The following is a 19,098-nucleotide window of genomic DNA, read 5'->3' on the forward strand; positions in this document are numbered from 1 at the left end:
CGTTTACTGGAGCCTAGCGCTTTTCAAAAGCAGCTTTTTTAAAAAAGCTTTTTTTTTTAAAAAGCTTTTTCAAAAGCAGCTTTCCTAAAGCAGCTCGGCGCCGCGTGTGCTCTGTAAGCGAGCTGTGCGGATGGGTGGTGCCTCCAGAGCTGCACCCAGCACCCAGGCAGTGCTCCGCAGTGGCACTGGGGTGTTATGTATGGCTCCATAGGTGGTCTCCCCTGGACTCACGTAGCTGTAACGTCCTGGCACCCGCTATATGCCACTCATGTATGATGGTCACAGGTTTGTGGCCGTCATTCTTGTGCGATTTCCGCATCAGCCGTGAGGTTATCCCCAGTGGACTGAAAGGGTGCAGAGGGCTCCCGCACCGCCCCGGTGGCACCACGCAGGCGTTCCCCGGGGAAACACAACCAAAGCAAGCATCAGGCCTCCTTGGTCTCCACGAGCTGCTGGATTTGGCATCAGGGATAGCCTCGTTTTTCAACGCCTGGAGGCCAGGCCAACCTCACCTCTAATCTCGACACAAACAGCCTTGCCCGACCGTCTGCAGGACAAATGGATGGACCTGGAGCCAAGCTTTTGGACCCATCAAAGGCACTTGCAACCTTCAAGGCCTTCCTGATTGTAGAGTAGTTATATTTTATTAAAGTAATATGATTATAAACAATAATAATTAGAATATTAAGGGCTATTATGTGCTATAGCACCTATATATAGCTCCTATATAGCACCTATATTCATCTTGGACTGTATTAAAAAGTTGTGATAGAAGGTTTTTCTTTGACATATTAGACATGAATGCTAATTCATTTACATTCACAATGCTCGTGCGTGTATTTTGACAATTCTTATACATGGTGAAAATGGTACATAAATAAAGGGGATGTAATGGTTCCCCTCAACCCTTTGGGAGTTTTCTGCATTAGACACAGGATACACAGAAGCTGTTTAATGTTCTGAGCCCTGGCTCTGAGCACAGGCGGTTCTCGGACCCTGCTTTCGGCAGAAGCGCGTCCCCGTGCGCACGGGGGTGTCTGGCTCGCGCCCCGGGACCGGCCGCGCTGCATCCGCCCTCCGTGCTCACGAGGCGGGTGACGAAGCAAACCCGGACGCGGAGCAGCATCTGCGCTACCACCTATAGCCAAAAGAATAACTGCGGCATCCCTAACGAGGTGCTCTGCGATCTACATTAAAATCTAAAACGGTTTTGATGTTTCTTATTGTTATCCAGGTTTCTCTTTCAGCTCAGCAAAACTCTTTCTATATAAGAATAGGAGAAGGTAACGGGGAGGACGGGCTCTGCCATCGTCTGAGGAGACTTCTGAGGAACAATGAAAAGCAGTCACTCCCAGCAAAGTAATTTTTCTTATGTATTAATAAAGAGAGGAGAATGGTTTAATTTGAGGTACCTGAAGTGAGATTAGGATTTGTTAAGGGCATGGAGAAATGAATGCACCATAAAAATATTATTTGGGATGAGATCACACGCTTCCACAAACTTGAAGTGCTTCTCTGAATGCATTTTACCTTGATGACTATCAGTATTTTGCACTATAATGTGCCTTAATATACACATTTCATTCTGTTGTATCATGGGGCTAGGTGCATTTATTTTAATATTCCTTCATTTTAAACATAAGAAAACAGAGCCAAACTTGGAGGCTTTCTAACAAATACGGATCACCACTGGCACTGATCACTTCTTGTGCTTCACAGAATTTCACAAGAAAATCAAACAGATTATCCATTCACTATCATACTTACATCGTGACGAGGATTTCTGACATTGTCAGGAAATGCTAAAATCAAGGAGAATCCCCAAAATACTAATACCCCATTTTATTCATATTTGAAATAAGGGATGGCAATATAGGCTCGAGATATGCACATACATTTAAAACAACACAAGGGGTACCAGCCACTGAAACAGAAGAGCTTTCAGTCATAAAAGCAAGATCTCATTGTTCTTCTGCACCTTACTTTAACAGGAAGATTTGCAAAACCTTCTGAAAACCCCTCTGAAGTCTGCCTTCACGTCTACTGAAAGACCTGCCCCTTTTTTCTGGGTCACTGCTGCCTGGTCCTACCGCACGTGCACGTGAACAGCATTTGTCCCTGCATAACTCATGCAGGGGTGGGAGCAAGCCAGGCTCTTCCAGTGATGTGAAAAGAATCGTTAAATAAAGTTGTGAGCGAGTGGCTACCACGAGTCTCACAAGCCATGTAAAATCCCATTGCATCCACGGGCTCGCACGCCAGCTCGCTGGCTCCCCGGGCATAACCCGCGCGTGCAGAGGGGAGGCAAACCCGGCAGCATCTGTTTCACCTGGCAGCTCCGAGACGGCAGCACGTTTCCTCGCTCGCACCAACAGCAACTTTGCGTCAGGTCTTGCTCTCACAGAAATAAATGACAATTTTTTTCACGTGGAAGTTTGAAACTCTACATACTTTCTCAAACACATCTTAGGTTAAGTACTCTTCTTTGAATTATTCCGAGTTCATTTTTCCAAAGCGTTAGAAAATACCCTTTATTTCCTCGATTATAAAAAATATCCAGCACACATCTAAAGAAAAATTACCATTAGTTGGGGAAAATGTCAAAATCACTCCTACCAAATAGAAATCTATACATCCAATGAGTACTAACTTAAAAATTAGGTCAGCTGAGAAAATGGTGATGAGCACGGACAGAGGAGAGTGTGCCTTTCCTTCAGCATAAAGGAAGGGATACACTGATATTCAGCGGAGCTGTGCTGGCTTTCCCTGGGCACGATATCCCACCTTCGTAGGCAGAGTGACTGTTTTGCTCTCAGTATGCTCGGAACCCCACCTGACATCAGCGGAACTTGCATACAAATCGCGAGCGGCTGGAGCTCTCTCTGGTTTTCTAGCTCTCCAGTAAAAACCACGAGACCTGCGCTATTTTACCCAATATTTCAAAAAGTTTAGAAACTTAAACCCCCCTGAAAATTGGCTTAAAATGTTTATTAATTAAAAAAGTTAAATATTTATTTATACAAATATGATGAGAAAAATCTCATGCAGACTTTTCACATACAGTAACATAACTGAATTCATACTGTGATGGTTTTACAAAAGAACGACGTTCTAGGAAGTCTGACGGAGAAGGGCTGCTGTCGCCTGGGTGCCTGAAAGCACCATTCACGGTAAGTGGAAAGCAATTTCTGAAACTTAGAGTTTTCCTATGGAACACACGCCAAGATTTTCACACTCTTCACTAAGATTAACAATTAATATCTTATTACGACTACTCAGAGAACTGGACAGAGACGTATGAACACCGGGTAATGAATTCCTGCATACCACCGTACCTCTAAACACTTTATGTTAATGCATAAAGTTGCCAAAAGATTGCTTTAGATAATTCCCCTAAATGATGAAAATATCTTGAGATTGTTATGGATGGCATCTGCTTCTGCTTAATTACAAATCTGCATTGGATTCATAATTTGTGTATATTACAAGTAATTTGCATAATTAAAACAATTAAGGGATTGACATATCATGGCAATTAGAAATGCATCAAACTCTGGATGTTGTACAAAAGAGAGCTTCAATATGAAACATTAATTTTTTGAGAACAAAATATCCTTCAGATTCCTGCAGAACAACCTTCACAAATTCAATATATGTTCAATAAACTCCGTTTAGAGAAAGTTTTTCTCAGGGATAGCCGCTTCCTCGTCAAGCTGTTGCAAGTTTAACCCCGACCACTTCAGCCTTCATTTGAATTTCTTACTGCAGTCACAGCATTGACTTGTGTATTTATTGCCAATTTCAGGAGTTTTTATCTCATCTTCCGTAGCCTTATCCTGTTTTCTTTGTCCCTCTTTTTAAGAATAAGTATGAACTGATTGAAAAAATGCTCTTGGTCCTTCTTCTTCTGAACAAGGCGAAACCGCTGATCTCTTCCGTATTTCTCCGCAAATTCTTTAAACGTTGTTCTGCAGAGAAGAGAGAGATTTTAAAGCTGCGACTTTGTCAATCCACACTCGGGCTCTGACCTGGATCTCACTTCACTTTTCACACAGACACTAACAACGGGTGTTCTGGGGAACGTCTGACAAGAACATGACGGTAACCCCCGGGACGAGGGAGGCAAGACATGCCAGAACTGCCCGGGCTTTGCACTCAGGGATCAGCTCGCAATAGCTAACTTCCATTTCTTTGTGTAGAAAAATGTGGGTGACAGCTGACAGGACAATTTTGAATCATTAACAGAGTATTTGCTGCAGCCCCGGTTACTGCAGCTTCCATCTATGCCTGCCGGTACTTATGGCCAATATGTCAATAATTAGCCTATATTAGAGCAGAAAAGCACACCCGTGGCTAACTGCAAACAAATGCACTTTGGCCGTCACTAGCACACGACACCCCCTGAACTACCACGCTACTTTGATCTTTTCTAAAAAGAGCAAAAAATTAACCGTAACTTTGAGCGATGGGCACAATGCAACTGAAATCCCAGGCAGCTCTGCCTGAGGACTTCATCGTCGGGTCCAGCATTTCCCAACGCAAACATGGCATTCGACGGCATATCACAGTCAAGCCGAGACTACTGCGGGGAGATGAGTTTCTTTGATGCTGTGGTCTCACAATCAGCTCAACAAAAACATTAACCGGTAAAATGTTCTCTGCCCTGCAGGCCAGCACCATTTTGCCCTTGCAGACTGAAAACATCACTGCTGGAACCAGCAATGGTTTAGCTGGTATATTAGCCCAGAATATTCTCGGTTTTGCTGTAAAAAACTTTGTAGAACTACTACTTCCATAGAGCCCAATGTGTTGTTTGTATCTGTGTGTCTCGGCAGGTAGTGCTGTACCACTACCTGCATATTTTAGTAGAGAAAACTGTAATTTCTTAGTTCCAACAATTTAACCAGACTTATAATACAGAAATCTCTTTATTTTCATATCATATACAAATGAGCAAGTGCTATCCTAAGCACTGCCTTCACCATCGTGCAGTTTTGGATCCATTACTGAAAAATCAATGTAGAAAAATAGATCATTGCATTGCATGCTTTATTTTAATTTAGTGATGTGGCATTAATACTAACTTTGTTAAATTATGTTTCTCTTCCATCAAAAACCAAACCTAAATACAGTTTTTTCACTAGTTACACCTGTACGCCTAATATAAATGAGATTTAACATTCAGGTACTGATTTTATATAGCTTATATATATGTGTGCGTGTGTGTTCTATGATTATACCATATGTATGTACATAAAACAAATGTGTTATGTAAAATATTACACATTCTTAATGACAGAGAGAGAGAGAGAAAGGAACAGAGAGAGAAACGGTACGTTCCCTTTCCCAGTGATATAACAAAATATTGTAAAATATTAGGGAAGAAATGTCAACACAGCATTGTAACCAGGGATGTACAAGCTTGCTATAAAGAGTACGTTCAGTGCTATGGTGTTCCGGGGCTGATAAGCACAGCCTAAATGAGAAAGCTTATCTTAACAAACCTTCATAAGGCAATGCCATACCTGGGTGATAACTTGGATTCTTCAAGGAGCTTTTTGAATTCCTCTTTGGCTAACAACAATTTATTCTTCTTTTCTTTGTACTCTTCTCTGATCCTGGTCTTGACAAACTGTTCAAATATCTTTCCAGGAAAGGGAAACAAGATACAGCATTTATTAACAAAGCGTTTATGGTATTTATGCTTGATCAAAGGGCTGTCAATCTCACAACCTACAGTTCTTATCTGCCCTCAGCGTGGGCTGACTCGCATGCAGCTGAATCTGCTTCATGCAGCACTGATCATGTTCTCACGTAGCTGGAAAAAGGTATAATTTGGACAGATAACATCTTCATTCAAACATCATTCCAACATTCAGCATTTCCTGACTTCAGTGTCTTGCTCGCATTTTCATGCCTATAGCATTATTTCTCTACATCTGCACAACGAACTGCATTTACGTAGTGTGGATCTCGCATCTTTCCCAACTTGCTGGAATTCCTGAAAATGTCTATAATGCTAAACATCAATATTCTGTAGGTTACCCCCAAAAATGCCTGAAGACCTTTCAGATCAGTTGTCATAAACACGAGCTTACGCATGATCCTCTGTACACATAAACCCGAAAGCATTAATGTGTTTGGAAGGGTGGGCAACCTTCCTCTAACAGTATTTGGCAGCTAAACATGCAGCAGGGTGCTCAGCATCAGGATTTTGGTGTCTTGAAAAGGAGATAAGGAGTTCACTTTGTCACTAAATTCTGCCAACTGCTCTAATCACATTTTTAATACCAAAAATCTGGCCCTGCTGGTTTCACGCTCTAAAAAGTGTGGCACACTAAGTTGTTGAATAAAAGGAGCTGCTCCTCAAAATGCTATTAGCTTTCCATATTCACCATCCTTTTCACCACAAATTACATGCATTAAATATGATTACTGCGGTTACTACCACAGTTGCTTTCTCATCAGCCATGAGGACGCACAGGTGCAGATCTACATGTCGTGAAAGCTAAAGTGACCAAATTACAACTGGTATTTAGCATGGCATGTGGAAAAGGGGAGAAATAGCACTGGAAAACTAAACATCAAAAAATGGCCTTGAAAGAAGTACTAGGAAAAATCTAGGAAATCTAAATATATTATACTGTATGCAATTGCATAAGTTGAGTGTAAGAGGAGACGGAAAAAATGGAACAAATAAAGTAGGTGACACTGTTATTGCTTGCCTTTCTGGTATCAGTGAAGCTATTATGAAGGTAATAAATCAAAATTAACAGATAGCTCATTATTTTAATACAGTTGCTCCTTTACCCTTCACTGTTCCTTGCTTAAACATAGCACCATCTTTCAACTGTTAATAACCCCTTGGAAAATATTGGTAAGTAAGCGGAGCAAACCGCAGATGTTCAATAACAGATCGTTACGTTCCTCGGGCGGTGTAAGGACACCCACCGACAGCAGAGCTTGCACTCCTGGAAGTCAAACCCACCTCAACACAAGTTCAAGTCAAGAGGAAGCTCCCTCAGATGCCTGCAGGCCAAAAACGCTTTCCCTGCCCTGTCCAACCTATCTGCCTGACCATGGAAAGAAGAAACCTGCAGTACAGCCAGCCACGCTCCGGCACTCAATTCATCCCTTCACTCACCGATTCTCTCCTTCATTCACTCCTTCACCCATTCATTCCTCACTTTCATTGTGAGCCGCTTTTCCCCTCTAACCCCCTCCAATATAAATTCATTTGCACAATTTAAGAAGTACTCAGACGCTCGCTATTCAGGTCACACAGTCAGTATCCGTGAAGGTAAACGTTTCCATAAACCTAAATAATGTCTTCTACGCATTTGAGTTGCACTTCAAGAAGTACTTTCATTAAATCAGGCATCTACTCTTGTCCGACTCTGACTTTCTTCTTAAACTCCTTCTTGGAGGAAAAGAGGGTCTAATTAAATGGAACTACTCATAAAGAACGTCTAGAAATCTTAACTTCAAGCTTAGTACCCAAAATATATCACACACCTGGCATGTGCTCCCAAGCTTACTGTTTTTTTAACCCTATTTTGCAGAAGAGCAACCGACCATCACCCTCTTCCACCTTAGCTCCCAGCCTGAATTACTCAGAGCCAACTGTCGCTCTCAGAGCCAACCTCTACGTGACTACGGGTTTCTACCTACAGGACTGCCAACTACGTGCTTTTCCTAACCCTTTCCTTGAGTATTAAGTATACCCCACAAGCGAGGTCCCCCTCAGCAGTGCTTCGAGCACGTTATATTATGTGTATTCATGATGTATTTTTATTATATCATCTCCAAGGCTGATAAAACAAAAGAAGTAATACATCTGGATTGACTCATCAAGGTCTAGGTTTTGTCCTTGCTGATTCCCTGAAATACATACAAGACTCCCTGCTTACTCTCTTGTCTAGCAGTATTTTCCATTCTAGCAGTTTCTCTTACCTTTTCCTTCCCATATTTCCTTATTATTTAACTTTTTTTCTTAGGAAAGAAAATATTGGAAAGGTAGTAAAAGAAGATGTATGTGCCCAGTCCCTCAGTAAATACCTACAGGAAGCTCTCTGGAGAATCACAAGGCAATACGGGCCTCAGTGCAACAGAATAGGAATAAGTACATTTTTCATCGTGTTTATTTAAAAAATGGACAATTCCATATTCAAAATTCTTCATTCTCCAGGATGACAAAAGACTGGTGAGGAACAGAAAGAACTACAGAATAGAAGCGTTCATCTTCTCTGCAACATCCTTGCATCTCTCCTAGATTTTTTAGAGTTATCTGCAGCCCTCGGGTCCTTTTAGATCCCTAGTGATAATTAATGCCCAAATAAACAAGGCAGCAGAAAGTCGACTTCCCTTTGCAGCCTGCCAGAAAATCTAAACCCATTCAAAGAGATACCAGCATAGCCACACTGCTCTTACCCATTTATGTCTAGCAAGTTTAGTTATTGCAAAAGATAGCAGTAAATACTGCCAAACTCCTAGAAAATAGTCTAAGTAATAAAAATGAAGTAGTCTCTCTACAATATTTAAATAATTCAGAGTGGAAACATCACCTTATGGCCATTTCCCCTTCTACAGCCCAGTTTCCCAGACTCAGTAGGAGTTGTTCCTACAACCCAAGAGACCGCGGCCCATCTCTATGTGCAAACTCACTTGTTACCACTTGCTTTTCAAAGGAGACAGCACTTTCTTATGAGCAGAGCCTAAATTACGAGTCTCACTGAAAAACTCAAAAAAGAAATTTTAATTTGATGCAATTCTTTTTATCCTACCAAGATAATTACTCTGCTATTACGGTTAATTTGGGAGGCGTTTGCTGCCCATCGGAAGCTACGCTGGAGGTAATGCTCACCTGTTTACGTTCTTCTGAATTTAGTAGAAGGTAGCGTGGATCAAATACTATTTTGTGTAACTCTTTTTCCCATGTAGAAAATGCTGAAACCTGTGAAGTACACAAACACAGTTGCATTAAGGAATTTTAATAAGGATGTGAAAGAAGAAAATGTTCCAAGGTGAAGCAAACGAGTAGTTCTGAAAGCTAATGAACCCTCTAAAGGATGCCTCAGAGCGGTTGGAAGTTGAATTTTAATCTGTTTCTGGCAATGCTCTGGTCGCCCCCACACCATTAGTATTGATTTGCTCTAGGACATGTCAGTGAGTATCTGGGAGATGCTCATTCCACATTTTTGACGGAAAGAATCTGTAGCAGAAAGGAAAATGCCATTTTATTATCCCCTTTGTACAACAGAAGCATCAATTTCCATTTAAGCAATTATCTCAGCTTTAACTCCCCTCCTCTCCAAAACTTGAATTATAACCCAAATGAGGCTGTCAGTGCATGCACACTCTGAAGAACTAATAGTGAACATCTTCAAAGCACCGTGTTTTTGCAGTCAACGTGCCGCTGCCCTCCGACAGCACGGCTGCCACATCTCCTCCTTCTCGAGGCTTCTCCCCTTTTCTGCTGAATCCAGCTCTCGGGAGTGGGACCCTGGACGTCCACCCAAGCCCCACGCATCGCTCACATTCCTGCAGCCACATGAAATGAGAATATCACGCTCCCACAGAGGTTCTTCCGTCTTCTCCGAAACCTCTTTACGGTGAGAGGGCTGTAAGGACCACCACGAATGGGAGCAGGTCCCTCACCTGCCCCGTCCCCTTTGCCCGGGGCTTTTACAAAACGACAGCCTGGGGCGCAGGACGGACACCCCCAGCCTGATTTCAGTACCTCGTACAGCATCACTGTTAATTAGTTTGTTACAGAATACTCTGGAGTAACATAAAATATGCTAATCACTCCACCTAATTACAAAGAAGAGTAAATTCACTAAAAAAATTAAGTATGTGAAGTATAATTAAAATAGAGTAATTAATGCTCAAACAGGAAAACTCAAACGGAAGGAAAGGAGGTTTAAATGGACTGGGTTTCCTTTCAGAGCGGTAGGCACTGGAAGCTCGGAAATGCCGAGGTCCAGGCTAACCTTCTGGATGCGCAGTGCTTCGGGGCTGCCTCCTCCAAACGTCCTCTTCTCGCAGCTTGCGGTTCGCCCTCCACGCCCACGCAGGTGGCCAAGTCCCGAGGTTTGGGGATTTTCCCCCTTCAGAAGGATCAGCAGCAGGAATCCTCCTTTTCAGGATGTCTTTTATACTCTCTCTTGGACATCAGCTTTGTTCCCAGCACAAAGGCCAGTTTGAACTCAAAGCTAGTTAAGCTTGGGCTAATTTATCATGTAATCACTCCTGTTCATGATTTTTGTTTAGTAATTACTACATTTCACACACTGCAGACGTACACCTAAAATAAATGTTGGCTACTAATATTTATAATTTAATTCTAGCTACACGTCATACTCATGACATGTCCAGGATACTCATTCTGTCCCTCTGCAAATGCATATAAAATATTAATATTCTGACTAATCTCCCAACGTGTATCGTATTGTGGCCTTCTTCCCTACTAGGGGACGTTCAGCCAGGGAACACATGCACTGGGATGGCGGGGAGGGCATCTCTTCCCAAAATAAATGATGACTTCTGTGGCCTAGTATCACCACAGACGACAAAGAGAAGAGAGGTCTGAGCTTGTCGTGGGTTTCCAGTTCTCAACTCCTGCTCTTAACCAGAGTGCAAAGTACAGGGGAAAAAACGCACAAAAATTCAGCGAACTGAGTTTGAGCAGTATGTTTAGAAGTGAAAGGACATCTATCTGAATAGCTGATTTTATTTTTAATTCCCTCAAGAAGCCCAGCAACGATGGTAGGGTGAGATTTCGGCTTTGACTGAAAGATTTATAAGAACAGAAAGGTGAAATGCCTGACAGTTTCAGCAGATGCATTTATCTTCATCGGCAAAGGATTCCCAGCTTTCCCAGACGTTGTTCTGGTGGGGAACGGCGTCCACCCCCGACACGCACAAACCGGCGCGAAGGCTGGAGCGGCAAAGGGCTGGGAGGAGGCACGGGGCCGGCAGCGGCGCGGACCCCCCGCGCCCTCTGGGCTGGGAGCCCCCCGCCCCATCGCCCGCTGCCGGCTCCGACACGCTCCCGGCGCCCCAAACCGACCGGCGACCGGTTAACGGATACTAAAAAGTGGGATTCAGTGGCTTGTCCTTCTAGAAAGGGGCTCTTTGGCTCTGTCTGAAAAACAGGCTGGGGGGAAAAAAAACCAAAAACCCCCTGTTTAGTTGGGGTTTTTAATTTATTCTTTAGGATAACGCTGAGGCTGCAAGAATTGTTTTGAGACGGGAAGGTGGGGGTTAGGACCCCCTGAACCCCCTTTTCTCTCCCCAGTATTAAGAAGGTAAAATCTTGAGAAAAAAATACCATTTGGAATCTTTTAAAAAAGCCTTGTTTCACTGACAGCAAAGAGAAGACTTTCCTAGAAACGCAGAGCGTAGAACGTGGGTATTTTGATGCCGTGGCTGTGAGGGAGCCAGGAAGAGGCTTGAATCTTCCCCGTCCCCTCAGCGTTCTGTGGAAACTTTTAAACTTCCAGGAGGCTATCAGAAATTACATTTTTACATAGGAAAACCTGCCACAGACTTAAGAACAGTGCCATTGTCTTGGAGCTACACTACAAATCACATGTACTTTTAAAATGTTACAATACATATTCTTCTGTTGATATAATTTAGGTAGGAAGATTCAGAACTACACTGAAGAACTCCACCTAGTTCAAGCTCTTTGGAATGCCATCAAGTTACTTCTTGAGAAATAACAAGATTACGAGAAAATGGCAGGAGAGGTTCATTAAATACTCAGTTCAAAATAACGCTAATGGCCTCGCTGCATTTCAAGCAACGCCAACCCGCTGATGCAAACCAGCAGCTTGTCTGGACGTTTAAAAAATGCTCAGGGCGAAAGCAAAGTAACCCATTATCTATACATTTTTAAATAATAGCAAAACCAAACAGTAAATTCCCTGAACTTCTCATTTTTATGAGCAAGTCTGACTCTTATACTGGAAACACTTGAGGAATCCTATTACAGAACATCCCTAATACTTTCAAATTTTGACTTGCTGCCCCCTGACTTAAAATATGCCAGCAGAAGTCTTCAACCAGTATTCATTTATGGCACTTCTGCATTATTTAAGCATAAATAACAAAATGTATTAATAAAGCAGGTCTGTTGTGGAGATAATTTACGGTTGAGTTTCTGAAGCTCTAATTATCTACCTTTAAAGTCTGCTGATTACTAGTCATAAATTTTATAGGCTTTACTGCCTAACAACAGACACCTTGGATTTTTTTTCTTTACAGAAATTACACGAACTTCTATAGAATACATATTTGCGGAGTGTTGGAAGGAGGTATAAAATCTGCAGACGCTGCTCCATTATACACCCATTTACATTTGCAGGCTTAGGGTCTAAACCTGGTACGCTTATTAATTCCATTCACGCTCAAAATCATCAGTTCTCTGGAAGAAGGGACACTGTGAGACGAACTTTTGTGGAGGTGATTTTATGTTTATAAATAACAGTATCCAAAATTCCTCATATTGACGTAATCTTTACGCAGCCAGTTCGAGGCGGCTTTGTAAGTGCTACCACAGAACACAAAAATCAGGCTGAAGCTCTTTACAAAATCAGCCACCGGCTGCTATTACACGATCTGCAATTCATATTTCCCCATTGGTCACGAGGCTCACAGCGCTGATGGGTTCCATCTGCAAATTGAATTTATGCTCCATCTAGCGACTCATAATCCCGATTAGGTCATGGTAAAACGGCCGCAATAGCTCCGAGCCCTCCCGTAACCTGTACCAGCTCCGCAGCCGCCGGGTCGGCGCTGGCCTGGGTGCGGGAGGGAACGATGCCCAGGGGCTCTCGCCCGCTGCCGCGGAGGGGCCACCTCTTCTTGTCCCCGCTCAGCCCCAAGCCCCGAGCATCCCACGCTCCTGCACCTCAGCCTCAGCTGGAGCCACCAGCTCTTCCCTAGGAAGTCCAAGGACAGGCAGGGAGGCCCAGGGAACAGGGCAGGTTTTCTTAACCCTCCTGAGACTCCAGTACCTCCTTTCCTAACAGACCGGGCAGATTTCGGATGGCCAGTAAGTGAACTTGGCTTCCCACTGCTGGGATGGTTGGAGTTTGCAGTGATGAAACCTCTCCCACGCCAAAAAAAAGCAAAGAGCTTGCCAGGAATGTTGCTGAGCCTGGTGCTGTCTTTCAGGTGACGCACACGACACGTCTTTTGTCCGTTGTTCATCATGTAATGAACGCTTTGGGTCCGTGCGGGACACCCGGGATGGCGTGTGGCTATGGTCCCCATCCCCTGCTGAGCCACCGGTCCGCGCTGGAGGAGCTGGATAACCGCCTCTGGTTATCTTTGGGTCTGTCTAAAGGAATTTATTTGGAACTGTACCTGCAAAGCGCTGTCAGTTCTGCACGGCCAGAAGAAAAGTCACAGTAAATGGTGACTACGTGGCTAATAGACAGAAAAAAACCCTCTCAATAATTCTTCCTTTGACTGCTAAGTCATAGTTATGAAATGATTCCCATAGCAGTCCTAGATGATGCCCTATTTTCATAAATGAGACACGTCAAAGAAAGCAAGCGCATTTCTTACCCCTCTCTCCAGAAGCATGTCTCGGAAATGAGTGATGCGCTCTTCGAGGGGAGGCGTGAGCTGAGACGCTGACGTTTCCTCATTCTTCTCCTCCGTTTCAGCCTTCCCCTGGTCAGCAGCTTGGGAATCTTCTGTTCTTTAACAAGGTAAGATAGAAAATAGTTCAGTAATTGTCAACTGGGGAGGGGATTTTTAACCCTCTCTAGAACACCCTCCGGGACGGCAGGACTTCTTCCCGGGCAGGAGCAGGCAGGGCGCGGACGCTGACAGCGAGAAGTGACCCAGCCCTGCGTTCGTCGTCAAACCGGGGGGCTCGAGGGCCCTGCCGAGGGCCCTCCGACAGCTCGTTAGGTGGAAGGATGGTCCGCCGGTGCGATCAGAGAGGGACTCAGCAGCGAAATACTACGCTACATTTTAAGCTACAGAAAAGTGACGGCTTTATATAAGATTTGTCAAGGAGTGGAGACTTTAAAGGAGTGACTGAAGAGACTCATCTCGTTTTATTTTTCTTTCCTGGTTTTGTGCCCCCACACTAGAAAGTCAACACTCATCTTTATTTTACGTTCCCGTGCACCCCGTACACCTTGGGAGCTCACTCCCAAGGCACGTAACCCGGCAATGCATCGCACGCAACGAAGCATCAGCGTGCAATGAAGCATCGCATCGGCAACGAAGCATCAGCGAAGAACCTGCCCTTCGTCAGGGCCAGAAGGTCTATATTTATCCCGACAGCCTTTGTCCAAGATTGCGTGTGATTAGAATAAATAGGTGTTTCTGAGAAAATCCTCACCAGGTATTGCCCCGGTCCCTCTGCCTACAAGACCCCTGGCTAAAGGCTCGTGCGTAGCACCGCTGTGCTCGTTTCACAAAGAGGGACAGCTTACGGCAAGCTGCAACCATACAGCGGCCGCAGCCCAAGAGTGATGCTCTCCTCGGCGCAATCCTACACAACCAGCGTCACCTGTTTCACACCAGATAAATATCTACACAATTTTATCAGAGTGAGAGACCATCAACCCCGCGCTCTCCCCGCGCTGGAAGCGAACACCGAGTTCCCCGCTGTTCGGAGGGCCGAAGCCTCTCCCCCGTGGGCCCTCGGCGTCTGCGGGGAGAGGGTGGTTAGATGGGACCCTCCCAGGCAGGAAGGCGTCGGCTCCAGGAGGGTGACGGGATTTGAGACGGGGATACGAAACCCCTGACTTCAGAGAAGTTGGCCAACTCCGACCCCGAAATCAGACTTCTGCTCTGGGCCCGTCCTGCTGTTTCTTGATGCTCTCAGCAATGAGGGAGTTCAGTACAAATTAAGGCTCTTTCTGGAAAGATCGGGAGTCTTAAAATGATCACAAGGTTCAAGTGAGGATAACGAAAGTAAGGCAATCTGATTTTTAGCCTCCTATTAGGCATGACTGCATTTTCTACTGATGCATTTTTCACCACTACAGAATAATACTTAGTCTGAAATTTCAACAGGAAAACACTTTTTTATTTCCAAGCAAATTAATTAGATCAGCATGTAATGTGAGCTCTAGCGTATTATCTTCCTTCTACAAATAATTACACTACACTTACATTTATCCTAAAATGATGCTGCATTACTAGTGATTTGAGAGATATCAAATTGGTGTTCTTCACAGAATGACGGTGACTTTTATATTGGAATAGCAAATTTTATTCTATGACATGATCCATGAAAGGCCCAATCCAATTTCTAGTACACACAAAGAGCTTTTTCAAGCCGAAACCGAGAGAAATACAGTATGCCACTCCACCAGCCGAGCACCAGCAGAGCCCCTCTTTCCTTCAGTCCTCCTTCCACAATTGAAAATGATGCCGCAAATCACACACTTTTTTCTCACGCCAAAAATGACAAGAGAGAATGCAATTTTCTTTAGCAAATGATACAATCGTCTGCACAACAAACTATGTGACTTCCTACTCAGATGGAGACATACGGGCAGCCGACCGGCACGATCCCGGACGCCTGCAAACCTCAGGATGGAGAGGGCGGTGAGACGTTTTGTGTAACCGTGGCACCCACTGAAAGGAGAAGAGGCAACGGGCACAAACTGAAACACAGGGAAATCCACCGACGCACAAGGAAAGGCGTTTGTACTGTGAGGACGGTCGGACGCTGGGGCAGGCTGCCCCGGGAGGCTGCGGGGCTCCATCCAGGGAGATGCTCAACCCCCGGACAGGTCCCTGAGGACCTGCTGGGAGCGGGGTGGGACAGAAACCCCCGAGCCCTCCTGCCATTCTGCGAAGAAAACCCAGAAAACCTAAGTTTCTCTGAAGATTGTTTTTCTTTTGTAGAGAGTACAGTCAGAGCATTGCCTGAGGAAGAATTTGACTTCAGTATTTTTAAGCGGTTTCATTATACCCTGACCAAATGTAAATAAAAGTGCAACAGCAGCTCGTGCAGCCCAGAGCTCCTACGCCTGCAGACGCAGGTTCTGGCTGGAAGCACTGGGCAGAGGTTGTGCAAAGGGCCACGGGAGGACGGAGGAGTCCTGCTGTCCCCTGCAGCCGGCCTTGGCCAGGCCCTCCGCTAGCTCCGTCACCAAAGGCAACAGCAGGAGAAGCGACGTAGCAGGTCTGCTCTTACCAATGTGAACTGGTGACCCGGTGTGAACCTCTGATGACCCTCTAGTTGAATTATAAAGAATTGTGCTGGAACTTTGATGCAATTAGATCTTATCATTAGCACAGCGCTTTCTGTATAGCAGGTGATTTACTGTATGCCAAAGGAGCGATATGATTTACTAAGTAACTTTACTTAGATTAAACAAAATAGAACAGGGAATACAGTATATTTAAAAACAAACCCTGAGAGCATGCCACACCACCTACTTTGGTTATACTTAACCAAGCAGAAATGTTGATATTGCAAAAATAAGAGGATAAGGGCTGTGCATGGGTAAACACGGGGTTCAATTTCCCGTTCTGCTACGATGGCAGGTGCGGGGCTGCGACGCCCAGCTACAGCCTTCCTCTTGCTTGTAGCCCTGCTCGGCGCGGGGAGGCAGCGGGCTGAGCCACCGTCCCCTGCCGGCAGCGCGGGGCTGGGCTCCGGGGGACTCCTGCCCCCACGCCCGCCCAGCCCCGTGGGACAGACGCCCAGAGCATCACGGCACGGCGGGATGACAGCGGGTGCTCCTATCTCCAACGGCGTTCCCTGTTACAGGCAGGAAAACATTCACTGTCTTCAGATGCAATTATTGACGTGGATATGACAGCAATATAAATAGTTTTTTGGTCCGTCCAGCACCAAAATGAAAATTTGTTTAGTTTCCTGTGAAGACAAATCTGTTTCCACCTCTGGATTCAGTCCGGAGGGAGCGGCACTTCGGCCATTGCCAAGTAAAACAAAGCAGAGGAAACAGCAAGTGAGATTTGGACCTGGTACGTGCAACTTGGAAGATGAAAAGCTGGTGATGCGCATCTTCTTATCCAAAACTCGGAACTTAACCAGCACTTTAGTAGACTCTACATCTTGAGAATTCCCCTTTTGCTGTTTATGGCACGGAGAAACTCGGCTGCTTTTCTTACACGGAATTACGGGCCCCAGTTTTTAAACCAGTTCTGCTTTTGGCTGACTAATTCAGACACAGGGAGATGTAGGCAACTGAGACCCACGGCACTTGGAAACAGTAACAGAACTCTGACGGCAGCAGGGATTTAACTGCTGTGCACTCAGCCATCGCTGGGTCTCTGCGCCAGGATGGGAGGATGCCCGCGGCAGGGGGTACCCAGCTGCGACGGCACCGCACAGTAATGTCTCAATCACATTAACGAAACCAATCGTAGGCTAGCAAAAGAGTTTACACATGATTTTCACCCTGAGGATAACTGAATTCTAGTTTGAAATGAAAATCCTACAATATTTCACTTTTTTGTATCACGAACTCTTAGCTATAGTCTAATATTAATACATTTAAACAAGCACTTAGACTGCATTTCTTTAGTAAAAGGTCAGTATTTTAAAGGTCCACCCACAAAGCTCCATATTCTGCCGTTGTTTCAGGGTACAAAGCAAAATGTCAGGAAATCTTCAAGTGTTACAAAAGAGAATTTAAAATTCAAAACGGCTGTAGAAATCATGTAGTAGTTTGGGGATGTATGTTCCGCTGACAGAAAAATAAACACTTTACGGCTTTTTGGTGACAGGTCAAACTTCTGGGGAATTGGGATCATCACAAGGAAGTGTGAGAAAATGCTATGCTGTCAAGCCAAATCCTACTTGTTTATTATGTGAATGTTGCCCTTGACTTTCAGAGGACTAATTGCCCAAATACAGCAAATAAGAATTGGCTCCTACTAATCTAAAGATTTATTTTTAAAGATAGAACTTACGATAGGGTTCTCAGAGCTTTAAATATCCTCTCAATTAGTATCTTGCCACAAATCTCAAGTATGGCAGAAGTTGTGTTATTTGTTATACCATACATAACTGTAGCATAACACAAAGACAAATGATGGCATAAACAGCAGTGATAGACACTCATTATCACGTGCCATCTAACTTTTGTGGCATAAAGTCACAGCTGAGAGTAGTTTTGCGTTGCCTATGACTCCAACGGCCTTTTCAAGACCCAGAAGATGCCTTCCCATCCCACGAATGCTCTTCTCCGTGCGAGATGCCTTTGCGGCGCCGGCGGGCACGGCAGCGCTGCTTTGCTGCCCGCGCCGCAGCAGACGTCGCTGGCAGTCGGAGGTGCTTGCCAGCGTGCTGCAGCATCTCTGACACGACTGCACTTTCAGCCAGACGGGCGCATGATTAATGCTTACGTATGTATATATACGTACCTATGTAGCTATAAATATATACCACAAGAAAGACGCTACAAGGCATTAAGGCAGGAGAGTCATGCAGCAACTCTGCGATGGGCTGAGATTGCCCAGCTTGAACTGTATTTACCTATTTGCTTTGGGGAAAAAATATGTATATGAAAATGTATTTCTGCAAGTAAATAAAAACAATAAAAGTCAAATTCTGCAAATTTATAAGAAGATGGTCCATATTTGGGTCTCATAATTTTGACAACGTCCTTTTGAGCGTAAAGAAAATAAGAGACTAAAAACCCCAAAGTTAGTCTTTCAAGTGAGTAAGTCATGGAAACCCAATGAAAATGAGACGATATTCCTTATTCACAAGCAGACAGCGAAAGAGGCACTGCCTGACCTTCCGACACACGGCACGGTAAGCCCAAGACTACTCTGATACGGTAATCTTTGAGTAAGTGCATTTTTCTGGAGTTGTACGAACAAGCTTCTGGAGTTTTAGAATTCCGTTTAGGTACAGTAACGGTAAGACGTTTTCACGTTTCTCGACCTCAACCTGCTGAAAGGAATCACCTTAACAGCACAGGTCATAACACTGGCCCGTTACTGTCAGACCCACTGACATCAATAAAAGTATTCTTAAATAGAATAATAATAACTAAATAAATAAAATAAAGAAAAAGCTTATATTTATAGTAAATACAAACTTTTATAAATACTAAATACTATGTAAATAGTAAA

At 44.3% G+C, this 19,098-nt stretch overlaps 1 protein-coding gene across 1 annotated transcript in view; it reads right to left on the reverse strand.

Moving 5' to 3' along the window:
* Nucleotides 1-3,055: 3,055 nt before the first annotated feature.
* TCERG1L (transcription elongation regulator 1 like) overlaps nt 3,056-19,098 on the reverse strand; it is a 102,027-nt gene continuing 85,984 nt past the window's right edge. Inside the window, 4 exon segments of the mRNA XM_072871334.1 lie at nt 3,056-3,968; nt 5,526-5,644; nt 8,864-8,953; nt 13,579-13,714. Of these exon segments, the coding sequence (XP_072727435.1) occupies nt 3,812-3,968; nt 5,526-5,644; nt 8,864-8,953; nt 13,579-13,714 (502 nt within the window). The 3' untranslated portion in view covers nt 3,056-3,811.

The sequence above is a fragment of the Ciconia boyciana genome, chromosome 8, assembly GCF_034638445.1.
Source record: "Ciconia boyciana chromosome 8, ASM3463844v1, whole genome shotgun sequence".
In the NCBI taxonomy this organism is placed as follows: domain Eukaryota; kingdom Metazoa; phylum Chordata; class Aves; order Ciconiiformes; family Ciconiidae; genus Ciconia; species Ciconia boyciana.